Raw genomic sequence first — 13,011 nt, 5'->3', positions numbered from 1 at the left:
ACAGAAGGATTTTTTTCTCTGCCTAAAACAAAGAAAAGGTTAAGTAAACAATGATTCTATGACCCATCAAATGCCATACAAACACTGAATGGTTGAAGTTAATTTTTGCATGGAACTGTACCCCAGGGATGAAACATATTTAACAATCTGTAATCCCTCAGGGTGATAAATATTAAACGGACGTGTCCCTGATGGTGAATTAAAGAGAACAGCTTCAGCTCAAGAGTCAACTCCCTTGAAGGTAGCAACATGAGTAGACCATTCAATATTCCACCATTCAATCACATCATGGCTGAGAGAGAAAAAAAACTCCAGCTGCTGTAAATATGAAATAGAAACAGAAAATGCTGATTCAGGTGTTGACCATTCACCCAAAATATTAACGCGGCTTTTCTCTGACAGACCTGCTGCATATTTCCAACATTTTCTGTTGTTATTTCAGTGTATGAATACTCCAGCTGTTTAATATGCAAAGTAAATCTCATTTAAGTTTCAATTTGTCAAACTAAGCAAACCCCACAAATATCTGTGGCAACTAACAGCACTTAATACGGATTTTTAAACAAGAGCTCATCTGAATTTATCACATCATAGCCAATGTTATAAAGCAAGAAAACTATAACACGCATCGTGGTGCATCATAGAAACATAGAAAATAGGTGCAGGAGTAGGCCATTCGGCCCTTCGAGCTTGCACCACCATTCAATAAGATCATGGCTGATCACTCCCTCAGTACCCTTTCCTGCTTTCGCTCCATACCCCTTGATCCCCTTAGCCGTAAGGGCCATATCTAACTCCCTCTTAAATATATCCAATGAACTGACATCAACAACTCTCTGCGGTCGGGAATTCCACAGGTTAACAACTCTCAGAGTGAAGAAGTTTCTCCTCATCTCAGTCTTAAATGGCCTACCCATTATCCTAAGACTGTGTCCCTTAGTTCTGCACTTCCCCAACATCGGGAACATTCTACCCGCATCTGTCCTGTCCCGTCCCGTCAAAATCTTATATGTTTTTACGAGATTCTCTCTCATCCTTCTAAACTCCAATGTATAAAGGCCCAGTTGATCCAGTCTCTCCTCATGTGTCAGTCCTGCCATCCCGGGAGTCAGTCTGGTGAACCTTCGCTGCATTCCCTCAATAGCAAGAACGTCCTTCCCCAGATTAGGAGACCAAAACTGAACACAATATTCCAGGTGAGACCTCACTAAGGCCCTGTACAACTGTAGTAAGAGCTCCCTGCTCCTATACTCAAATCCCCTAGGTATGAAGGCCAACATACCATTTGCCTTCTTCACCGCCTGTTGTACCTGTATGCCAATGACTGATGAACCATGACACCCAGGTCTCGTTGCACCACCCCTTTTCCTAATCTGCCGCCATTCAGATAATATTCTGTCTTTGCGTTTTTGCCACCAAAGTGGATAACCTCACATTTATCCACATTATACTGCATCTGCCATGCATTTGCCCACTTACCTAACCTGTCCAAGTCAACCTGCAGCCTCCTAGCACCCCCTCACAGCTCACACCGCCACCCAGTTTAGTATCATCTGCAAACTTGGAGATGTTACACTCAATTCCTTCATCCAAATCATTGATGTATATTGTAAAGAGCTGGGGTCCCAGCACTGAGCCCTGCGGCACTCCACTAGTCACTGCCTGCCATTTTAAAAAGGACCGGTTTATCCCGACTCTCTGCTTCCTGTCTGCCAACCAGTTCTCTATCCACGTCAGTATATTACCCCCAATACCATGTGCTTTGATTTTGCACACGAGTCTCTTGTGTGGGACCTTGTCAAAAGCCTTTTGAAAGTCCAAATACACAACATCCACTGGTTCTCCACTGTCCACTCTACTAGTTACATCCTCAAAAAATTCAAGAAGATTTGTCAAGCATGATTTCCCTTTCATAAATCCATGCTGACTTGGACCGATCCTGTCACTGCTTTCCAAATGCGCTGCTATTTCATCCTTAATAATTGATTCCAACATTTTCTCCACTACTGATGTCAGGCTAACCGGTCTATAATTACCCGCTTTCTCTCTCCCTCCCTTTTTAAAAAGTGGTGTTACATTAGCTACCCTCCAGTCCATAGGAACTGATCCAAAGTCGATACACTGTTGGAAAATGATCATCAATGCATCCACTATTTCTAGGGCCACTTCCTTAAGTACTCTGGGATGCAGACTATCAGGCCCCGGGGATTTATCGGCCTTCAATCCCATCAATTTTCCTAACACAATTTCCCGCCTAATAAGGATAGCCTTCAGTTCCTCCTTCTCACTAGACACTCAGTCCCCTAGTATTTCCGGAAGGTTATTTGTGTCTTCCTTCGTGAAGACAGAACCAAAGTATTTGTTCAATTGGTCTGCCATTTCTTTGTTCCCCATTACAAATTCACCTGAATCTGACTGCAAGGGACCTACGTTTGTCTTTACTAATCTTTTTCTCTTCACATATCTATAGAAGCTTTTGCAGTCAGTTTTTATGTTCCCAGCAAGCTTCTTCTCCGACTCAATTTTCCCCCTCTTAATTAAACCCTTTGTCCTCCTCTGCTGAATTCCAAATTTCTCCCAGTCCTCAGGTTTGTTGCTTTTTCTGGCCAATTTATCTGCCTCTTCCTTGGATTTAACAGCATCCTTAATTTCCCTTGTTAGCCACGATACCTCTGGAGAGTCCCTTTGGAGGACACCTCTTTCTGAATGTCTGCTGGCGACATCTGTGCACCTGCCACAAACATCAAAGAATTCAAGTTAGTAATAAGACATGGTCAGAAAGTTAAACTTAAAACACTACCAACAACTTGAAAGAACACTAATTTTAGGGCTCAATTTCCCCCAATTATCTGCGCCATTTTTTTGGCGTGTACCGTTTTTTTGAGTAAATTCAAATCTCCAAGTTTCCCCAAAGTTTCTGCGCTAGCGTAATTCACTTAGGTAGGATGTTTTTAGGCAACAATTTTTTTTATCTCATTGGGGCCGTAACCTGTTACCCGCGCCAATACTGGCAAGGTTGGCCAGCTCCGATTTACTCCCATTTTTCTTCGGACAGCGTATGTGACCACTCTGGAAAAACGCTCTGTCCAGTTACAAAGTCGGTGCAGGTAAGAGAATCAGCACAGCAGATGCAGTTCCACGGCCGGGACAGCAGAAGCAGAGAGGGGGAGAGGAGGGAGTGAGGGCGGGGAGGGGGGGGGAGAAGAGAGGGGGGAGAAGAGATAGTGGAGGGGAGGAGGCCTTTCGGCCAGGGTTAGGAGCAACATTGGCACCGGGAAGGGAGGGAAGCCTTTTGGCCATGAGTAGAAGTGGCAACCAGCACCGGGAGGAGGGAGAACATAAGAAATAGGAGCAGGAGTAGGCCATTTGGCCCCTTGAGCCTGCTCCGCAATTCATGGCTGATCTGATCATGGACTCAGCTCCACTTCCCTGCCCGCTCCCCATCACCCTTTACTCCCTTATCACTCAAAAATCTGTCTATCTCCACCTTAAATATATTCAATGACCCAGCCTCCACAGCTCTCTGGGGCAGAGAATTCCATAGATTAAATCCTACTGCGAGAAGAAATTTCTCCTCATCTCAGTTTTAAATGGGTGGGCCCTTATTCTGAAACTATGTCGCCTAGTTTTAGTTTCCCCTATGAGTGGAAATAAAGCTCTCTGCATCTACCTTGTCGAGTCCCGTCATTATCTTATATGTTTCGATAAGATCACCTCTCATCCTTCTGAACTCCAATGAGTATAGGCCCAACTTACTCAACCTATCATCATAAGGCAACCCCCTCATCTCTGAAATTAATCTAGCGAACCTTCTCTGAACAGCCTCCAATGCAAGTATATCCTTCCTTAAATACAGAGACCAAAACTGTATGCAGTACTCCAGGCGTGGCCTGACCAATACCCTGTACAGTTGTAGCAGTACTTATCTGCTTTTATATTCTATCCCCCTTGCAAAAAAGGCCAACATTCCATTTGCCTTCCTGATTACTTGCTGTATCTGCATATTAACTTTATGCACAAGGACCCGCAGGTCGCTCTGCACTGAAGCACCTTGCAATTTTTCTCCATTTAAATTATAATTTGCTTTTCTATTATTTCTGCCAAAGTGGATAACTTCACATTTTCCCACATTATTCTCCATCTGTCAAATTTTTGAATACTCACTTAGCCTGTCTATATCCCTTTGCAGATTATTTGTGTCCTCCTCACGATTTGCTTTCCCCACCCATCTTTGATTCATCAGCAGACTTGGCTACATTACACTCGATCCCTTCATCCAAGTCATTAATATAGATTGTAAATAGTTGAGGCCCCAGCACCGATCCCTGCGGCACCCCACTAGTCACTGTTTGCCAACCAGAAAATGACCCATTTATCCCGACTCTTTGTTTTCTGTTAGTTAACCAATCCTCTATCCATGCCAATATATTACCCCCAACCCCATGAACTTTTATCTTATGCTGTCTGTGGCATTTTATCAAATGTCTTCTGGAAATCCAAATATACCACATCCACTGGTTCCCCCTTATCCACCCTGCTCGTTACATCCTCAAAGCACTCCAGCAAATTTATCAAACATGATTTCCCTTTCATAAAACTATGCTGACTGCTTGATTGAATCATGCTTCTCCAAATGTCCTGCTACTGTTACTTTAATAATGGACTCCAGCATTTTCCCAACCACAGATGTTAGGCTAACTGGTCTATAGTTTCCTGCTTTTTGTCTGCCTCCTTTTTTAAATAAGGGCTTTACATTTGCAGTTTTCCAATCCACTGGGACCGCCCCAGAACCCAGGTAATTTTGGTAGATTACAACCAATGCATCCACTATCTCTGCAGCCATTTCTTTTAAGACCCTGGGATGTAAGCCATCAGGGACCCTTACAGCCAGGGTTCGGAGCGGCATCGGGCACTGGGTCGGGGGGCTGTTGCTGCAATGTGCAAGGTGCTTGTGCAGGTTGCTGTGATCTGGCCAGAAGGTGTTGTATGTTTCACTTTCCAGCCTCAGCCCGCAGTGTGTCCCTCGTTACCCTGGCAACCCAATCTTTTAGGCGCAGATCTTTGGCTCCACCCCCAAAGCTAAAGGACAGGCTATGCGGCGCCAAAATCAACAATTCAAACGGAGAAAGTTGGATGTTTTTTTTGGTATAGTTCGGCCCCAAAAAATGGCATGCGGAAAATTGAGCCCTAACTAATTGAGCCATTTATACGAGCACTGTCCATGTGCAGGAAAACATCTCAAAGTACCTAACATTAGAGTGAGAAAACAGTGGGCAATGACCAGGAGAAGAAACATGAAACACAGAGGGTAAACCTAGTGTAAAGAAGTACTTTAAAACGTAAAGACGATTGAATTGGATCATATGAGTTAGTGTTGCCTGTTTTACAGTAGAAATCTGTCTCTAAAAAAAGTTCAAAAATAACCATTTTAGGAGATCTACATTTGGAATGTTAGTGCACTATCAGAATTGGCTTTATCAGCTGATTCAAGGAACAAATCCCTCCCCATATACAACATGGCCACAGTGCGTTGCTACTGTTTCCCCAGCAACCAGTACCAGGTCATTCTCTCTAAGTCAAAACTCCTGTTTTGCCTCAAACACTCCTAAGCAACCAAAGGCAGCCCATCAATTTGGCAAAAATTTGGCAGATGGAGTATCATGTCAGAAAGTGTGAGGTCATGCACTTTGGCAGAAAAAAATCAAAGAGCAAGTGATTATTTAAATAGAGAAAAATTGCAAAGTACCGTAGTACAGCGGGACCTGGGGGTACTTGTGCATGAAACACAAAAGGTTAATGTTATATATGTAAACCTGTAAATACCATGTTTAATCACCAGAGGGCTCATCCCTGGATTCCCAAAGGATCCCACAATCCCTTGGGAGCACCTATACATAAGGAGGCCTCACAGGCTGGAGAGGCACTCTGAGACCTCCTTACTTTGAGCTTGCAGTATCTGGTCAGACTCTTCATTCAAGACATAACAGATAGTATGCAGGTACAGTAGGTGATCAGGAAGGCCAATGGTATCTTGGCCTTTATTGCAAAGGGGATGGAGTATAAAAGCACGGAAGTCTTGCTACAGCTTTATAAGGTATTGGTGAAGCCACACCTGGAATACTGTGTGCAGTTTTGGTTTCCATATTTATGAAAGGATATACTTGCTTTGGAGGCAGTTCAGAGGAGGTTCACGAGGTTGATTCCGGGGATGAGGGGGTTGACTTATGAGGAAAGGTTGAGTAGGTTGGGCCTCTACTCATTGGAATTCAGAAGAATGAGAGGTGATCGTATTGAAATGTATAAGATTATGAGGGTGCTTGACAAGGTGCATGAAGGGAGGTTGTTTCCACTGATGGGGGAAACTACAACTAGAGGGCATGATCTTAGAATAAGGGGCTGCCCATTTAAAACTGAGATGAGGAGAAATTTCTTCTCTCAGAGGGTTGTAAATCTATGGAATAATGCTGCCTCACAGAACTGTGAAAGCTGGGACATTGAATAAATTTAAGACAGAAATAGACAGTGTCTTAAACGATAAGGGGATAAGGGGTTATGGGGAACGGGTGGGGAAGTGGAGCTGAGTCCATGATCAGATCAGCCGTGATTTTATTGAATGGCGGAGCAGGCTCGAGGGGCAGTATGGCCTACTCCCTGTTCATATTTCTTATGTTCTTATTATCAAACGCAAAGGTTTAGTGAGGGGCTTACAGAGCTTAGGGATCAGATGGCTGAAGGCACGGCCACCAATGGTGGGCCAAAGGTAACTGGGGATGCACTGAAGGCCAGAATTGGAGGAATACAGAGTTCTCGTAGGGTAGCAGGGCAGAAGGAAGTTCCAGAGATAAGGAAGAGTGACACAATGGAGGGTTTTGAACACAAGAATGACAATTTTAAATTTGAGGTGCATAGATCAGTGAGCACAGCAGTGATTGGATCAACAGGACTTTGTACAAGTTAGAATACAGGCAGCAGAGTTTTAGCTAAGTTCAAGTTTATGGAAGTTGGAAGCTGGGAGTCCGGCCAGTAGAGCACTGGACTAGTCGAGTCTGGAGGTAACAAAAGCACGGATGATGATTTCAGCAGCAAATGGTCAGAGGCAGGAGCGGGGATGGGCAAGATTACAAAAGCTCTTGTTATAACAGATAAAGAAAATATAGAGCGAGTCCATGATAGTTCCATAAATAGAATACTGAACAAAATACAGCTATATAGTTTTGTGCAATAGATGTTTCATTTACCATGTAAAGCGGTCGACAAATAAGGTGATGTGGGATACATTTCTGATGTTTGTCTAGTCTTCAACAGTCAAGTACTGAATGAAGAATGGTGAATATCTGTTAAAAAAATAAATCGACACAAACAATTCAGGTTTACTGTTAATAATTCACATGGAGTATTCTCCCTTAATGAAACCCTCACCTCGAGCTATACTCTTGTCTTTTTGGACCCCAATCCACAAATGGCAAAAGGAACATCTGTCTCCAAAAATGCTGGCTTCTCAAGGATTTATCGGCTACCGTACCATGAGAATAACTGGAAAGATTCTGGATGGAACAATTTGTTGCAGCACACACTCTGCTGTTTGCTACCTCAGATTCAGGAAGGTGCTAATTTGCAAACATCACTTCAGAGAATTAAAAAAACAAGAAACAATGGGGCCGCAATTCCCTCCAACTAGTGTCTCCAGATGGGCGCTAACAGGCCACAATACTGTTTCTGTCCGGGAGGAAGGAGCACTACCGACTCCTGTGAAATGCGTGGGAATTAGCGAAGGCGCAAACACGGTAGCATCATGTTCCCGCTGGTAGCTCCCTGGGCCACTGGACCTCTGGCAATGACGCCATTGCTATGCTGGTGACCTTGGTGGTCCCTTTCCGCCCCGCAGCGGAAATTGGCTCGCGCCCCGTGAAGCCGCTACGGGTGATGCCCATGCCAGCCTCACAGGTCACGCGGTGACACATCACGGGGTGAACCTTAAAGAGGTTGCCATCTTTGTTTCTTTACCCCCTTATCAGTCGGGCTGTTCACCGCGCCTTTCTTGGGGTGCGGGCCACCATCGTGCAGCCTGGCACTCCATCTCGGTGCTGGGCTGTGGCCACGGTACCTCTTAGGCCTGATGGTCCAGTGCAGGCTTTCAAATGGCCTGCAGAGTTTGCAGCATCCCTTCCCTTTAGCAGAAGGGGAGGAGCGTTGAAACATGTCAGCGCTACATTGAGAAGCCATATAGTGCTCCCAAACCCACCCGCATAGCTCCCGCGAACCCACGCCAAAGGGAGCCCACGATATTGCGCTCCACTTCCTGTGAGGGGCGGTAACCAGAATTTCGCAACTGGGGCTGGACTTCTGCGCCGGGCGCGGGAAGTCCCGCCTCACCTCAGTTACCGTCCCCAAACAGGGCGTAACCGAATTTCGCTCCCAATGAAAAAAATGTAGCAAGGAAGAAGCCAGAGAACACAAAATTGCAAGCAGTAAATAATTACCTCACAACCTTGGATCAAAATCTTTCCTATATCCACCCAAGTCGGGATGTATTCAGAAGCATTTTGAAAGGGTTTAGCAGTTTATAACCCTTTTTTTGATATCTTTATATCTGAAACAGCTGGGGAAGGTGAGGGGGACAATGTGGATTCACATCAGATTCTATGGCAGTCTGGTAGGACTTGTTTTGATCTTGGGTAGGATAAGAGAGAGAAGGGAAATGGTGCATGAACTCCTTAGTAACTTTACGTACAATTCTATATTATACTTCCCCTCCGTCTGGAGAGGTAGACTTTGAATTCACAGCTTAAGGTTCTGATTTTGGGGTAAGGGTGGTCATCATCATCGGCAGTCCCTCGAAATCAAGGAAGACTTTCTTCTACTCTAAAAGTGAGTTCTCAGGTGAGTGTACAGTCCAATATGGGAATTACAGTCTCTGTCACAGGTGGGAAAGAGAGTCGTTGAAGGAAAAGGTGGGTGGGGAGTCTGATTTGCCGCACGCTCCTTCCGCTGCCTGCGCTTGTTTTCTGCATGCTCTCGGCAACGAGACTTGAAGTGTTCAGCGCCCTCCCGGATGCTCTTCCTCCACTTAGGATGGTCTTTGGGGATGTTGCACTTTATCAAGGAGGCTTTGAGGGTGTCCTTGTAACTTTTCCGCTGCTCACCTTTGGCTCGTTTGCCGCATAGGAGTTCCGAGTAGAGCGCTTGTTTTGGGAGTCTTGTGTCTGGCATGCGGATAATGTGGCCCGCCCAATGGAGCTGGTCTAGTGTGGGTCAGTGCTTTGATGCTGGGGATATTGGCCTGATCGAGAACACTGACGTTGGTGCGTCTGCCCTCCCAGGGGATTTGCAGGATCTTGCGGAGACATCGTTGGTGGTATTTCTCCAGCGATTTGAGGTGTCTACTGTATATGGTCCACATCTCTGAGCCATACAGGAGGGTGGGTATCACTACAGCCCTGTAGACCATAAGCCTGGTGCCAGATTTGAGGGCCTGATCGTCGAACACTCTCTTCCTCAGGTGGCCGAAGATTGCACTGGCGCACTGGAGGCAGTGCTGAACCTCGTCTTCGATGTCTGCCCTTGCTAATAATGGGCTCCCAAGGTATGGAAAGTGGTCCACATTGTCCAGGGCCATGCCGTGGATCATGATGACTGGGGGGCAGGTTGATGGATGATCTCTGTTTTACGGATGTTTAATGTAAGGCCCATGCTTTTGTACGTCTCGGTGAAGATGTTGACGATGACTTGGAGTTCAGCAGACGAGTTTACCCATCTGAGTGGCACCCTCTTCATCTTTTGTCAATCGGTACCTCTTGTCCAATCTGCAGATCTTTGGTATCAATCGGCTGAAAGGCTGCCCTTCAGAACCATGTTGCTCAAAAGGTTAATTTTTCCAGCCTTACTTCCACCTCTAAAATAGCTGTTGAGAGCAGGCACCCAGAACAGACAAGGGATGTAAATTGTTTTATCCTTCAAATAATAAAGGGCATCATAGATTATTAACTATAAAATCAACAAAAGAGAGAAGAGGGAAAATTGTGGCAGGCTTTTATCGGGGTATTGCAGCAATAATGTATTTCTTTTTAGCCTACTGTTAGCTGACAATGTACAAAACCAGTAGACTCAGGGAGACAGGAATTTCCCTGGACCCACAAGCAGTTTAAAGGTAAAGGTCATAGCTGCTAACCAAGGAATTTTAAAAAGTTAACATTTACAAAACAAATGCATTTACTCATGCAGATAGAAATCCTAATGTCTGAATTCTGAATCATCGGGTTTAGTACAAAGTGCTAAAGTCCTTGGGCGTTTAACTTTGGGTGATGTGTTAAGCGGCCATATCAAATTATCTGTGCATTATGCACATTTGAATTTCCATTCCATTGGAGTCAAAATCGGGCGAGGTGACCAATGGACAGCTGATTCGATACCACCCATTTTATGCCATTGCCCAAAGTTAAAATGAGCCCAAACGGGGTTGATTTTAAATGGCCTCACCAGGCGTAAGCATGTTTGAATGCCTGCTGCTCGCCCAGCAAATGTAAATGAGGCCAGAATCCTTAAAATCATGGCCACCACTTCAGCAGCGGAATGGACGGCTGACCAGCAGACTCCATCTGTTGGGCGTACAAAGGTCAAAATCTACCCTCTTCACTACAGCACACAGACACTTCATCTGAGACAATCCACCATGACTTTAGTGGGTAGATGAAGACATATAATGCACATGTTCTGAAAGCCCTCATCCTATAGCTGGGGCTTTTTTCTCGAGAAAATAGGTCTTTAAAATCATGAAAGGGTTTGACAGGGTAGACGTTGAGAAGATGTTTCCTCTTGCAGGACAGCCACTAATAAATCCAGTAGGGAATTCAGAAGGAAATTCTTTACCCAGAGAGTGGTTAAAATGTGGAACTCGCTACCACAAGGAATAGTTGAGGCGAGTAACATAGATACATTAAAGGGGAAGGTAGAAAAACACATGAGAGAGAAAGAAGCAGAAGGACTTGCTGATAGGGTGAGATGATGAGGGGTGGGAGGAGGCTCGTGTGGAGCATAAACACCGGCATAGACCAGTTGGGCCAAATGGCCTGCTTCTGTGCTGTAAATTCTATGTAATCCTATGTATAAATCTCCAAACACTTTGTTGAGTGCAGGACAATCTCATAACCTTCTACACTGGATAACTTCTCTAAATTCCCCAACACTTAACATGTGTTTATTTATAGAACAGCTGCACATTCCCATGTACACACATACAGACAAATCCCCCACAGCTATTTCCTTTCAGGCATCTGACACAATCCAAAGCTGCGCAGACAGAATGAGGTCATTTCAAGTTAACATTCCTTCTTGGCCAGTCCTTGCCCCAGTAACAATTTATGTTGCACACGCAATTTCCTTTATTTTATTAAAGCAGCTTCTTCTAGTTACTAACTTTAAACCTTCCTAATGTTAAAGAAGTAAATGTTATAATCAGTTCGGTTGAGGTCCTTCGAGGTGCTGTCAACTCCGAATACTCAATTCAGAATCATTGTTTTCATTACAAAACTTTATGAGCCACAGTACTTCTACATTTGAATTTTGCTGTGGAGAACCACAAACGACAAAGGAACCATACTTCGAAATAGAACTTGCTTTTTCCTCTGCCTCCTCTGTAAATCCACTGGTTCGAAGATTCTTCTTTAGAAAGATTTATTAACCACCCACTTAATTAAACTGTTCTTACAGATTAGCAAATTCAAAATAAAGTTGTTGCCTATTTGTAGGACATTGCTGGCACAAGCACGGCTGCTGCATTTTCCTATATAAGTCACTGCGCATTATTGTACGAAAAGTTTTCAAGTATTTCAAAATGAAAAGGCAAGTAGTATAATGTTAGTCAATTATTGATGACTGGGAAATCCACCAGTTTACAATCAGAAAGATTGGTGTAAATATCGGGGCGGCGCTGAAATGTGTGCTCCCATTGTCAGAATTGTTCTTAACAAGTGTTGAATGTGGTTGTTCACATCAGGATTTTATTGCATTAATTACATAGCACTTACAGCACAGAAACAGGCCATTCGGCCCAACTGGTCTATGTTGCTGTTTATGTTCCACGTGAGTCTCCTTTCATCCCTCCTCATCTAACCCTATCAGCATAACCTTCTATTCCTTCTGCCTCATGTGTTTATCCAGTCTACCCTTAAATGCATCTGTGCTATTCGCCACAACTACTCCATGTGGTACGGAGTTCCACTTTCTAACCATTTTCTGGGTAAAGCAGTTCCTCCTGAATTCCCTATCAGATTTATTAGTGACTGTCTTATATTTATGGCCCATAAGTAGAAACATTTTCTCAACGTCAAATTGTTTTTTTTAGAAATAGCCTGGTCACTGATCCTCAAGGAGTTAAAGTGACGTCACTCAGCTGCAGTTCATCTCCAGCACTGGATTTACTATCAGACATTCCCTTCTGGCAATGCCAGACGCTTTTATCCCAGATTAGTCTACTATTATTGCTGAATGCACAGACCAAAACAAAGATCAGCAAGGATCTCATCACTGTAATAGTCTCATTAGAGCCAGGAGCGACATGAGGAGAAGAAAATGTATGCAGCATGTTGCTGTGATCAGGACTGCACTGACTGAAAGGGTGGTGGAAGCAGATTCAACAGTAACTTTCAAAAGGGAATTGATTTAATACTTGCAAGAGAAAAAGTTACAGGGCTATGGGGAAAGAGCAGGGTAGTGGGACTAATGGGATAACTCTACCAAAGAGCCAGCACAGGCATGATGGGCCGAATGGCCTCCTTCTGTACTTTATCATTGTATGATTCTGTGTGTCCCACTGTTTGAGGAATGGAAACACCGATTGCTTACACCAAAACCCAAGCCACACGCGAAGGCCATTCAGCCCTTCGAGTCTGCTTCGCCATTCAATAAGATCATAGCTGATCTTCCACCTCAACTCCACTTTCGCTTGTTTCCTTAATATTCAAAAATCTATCAATCTCTGCCTTGAATATACTCAACGACTGAGACTTCACAGCC

At 44.3% G+C, this 13,011-nt stretch overlaps 1 protein-coding gene across 5 annotated transcripts in view; it reads right to left on the bottom strand.

Annotated features, from left to right (window-relative positions):
• Positions 1-13,011, bottom strand: part of tmem71 (transmembrane protein 71) — a 72,601-nt gene that overhangs the window by 41,601 nt on the left and 17,989 nt on the right. For all 5 annotated transcript variants that reach the window (XR_011595940.1, XR_011595942.1, XM_070894618.1 and 2 more), the window contains 2 exons: positions 7,239-7,334; positions 2,671-2,731 (listed from right to left, as the gene is read on the bottom strand). Coding sequence is in view for 3 of the 5 variants with exons in the window: in XM_070894618.1 (XP_070750719.1) it covers positions 2,671-2,731; positions 7,239-7,278 (101 nt within the window). In the remaining 2 variants the exon portion in view is untranslated. The remainder of the gene's footprint in view (positions 1-2,670; positions 2,732-7,238; positions 7,335-13,011) is intronic.

The sequence above is a fragment of the Pristiophorus japonicus genome, chromosome 1, assembly GCF_044704955.1.
Source record: "Pristiophorus japonicus isolate sPriJap1 chromosome 1, sPriJap1.hap1, whole genome shotgun sequence".
In the NCBI taxonomy this organism is placed as follows: domain Eukaryota; kingdom Metazoa; phylum Chordata; class Chondrichthyes; family Pristiophoridae; genus Pristiophorus; species Pristiophorus japonicus.
The sequence above is the reverse complement of the archived record's forward strand: the minus strand, read 5'-3'. Positions and strand labels throughout refer to the sequence as shown.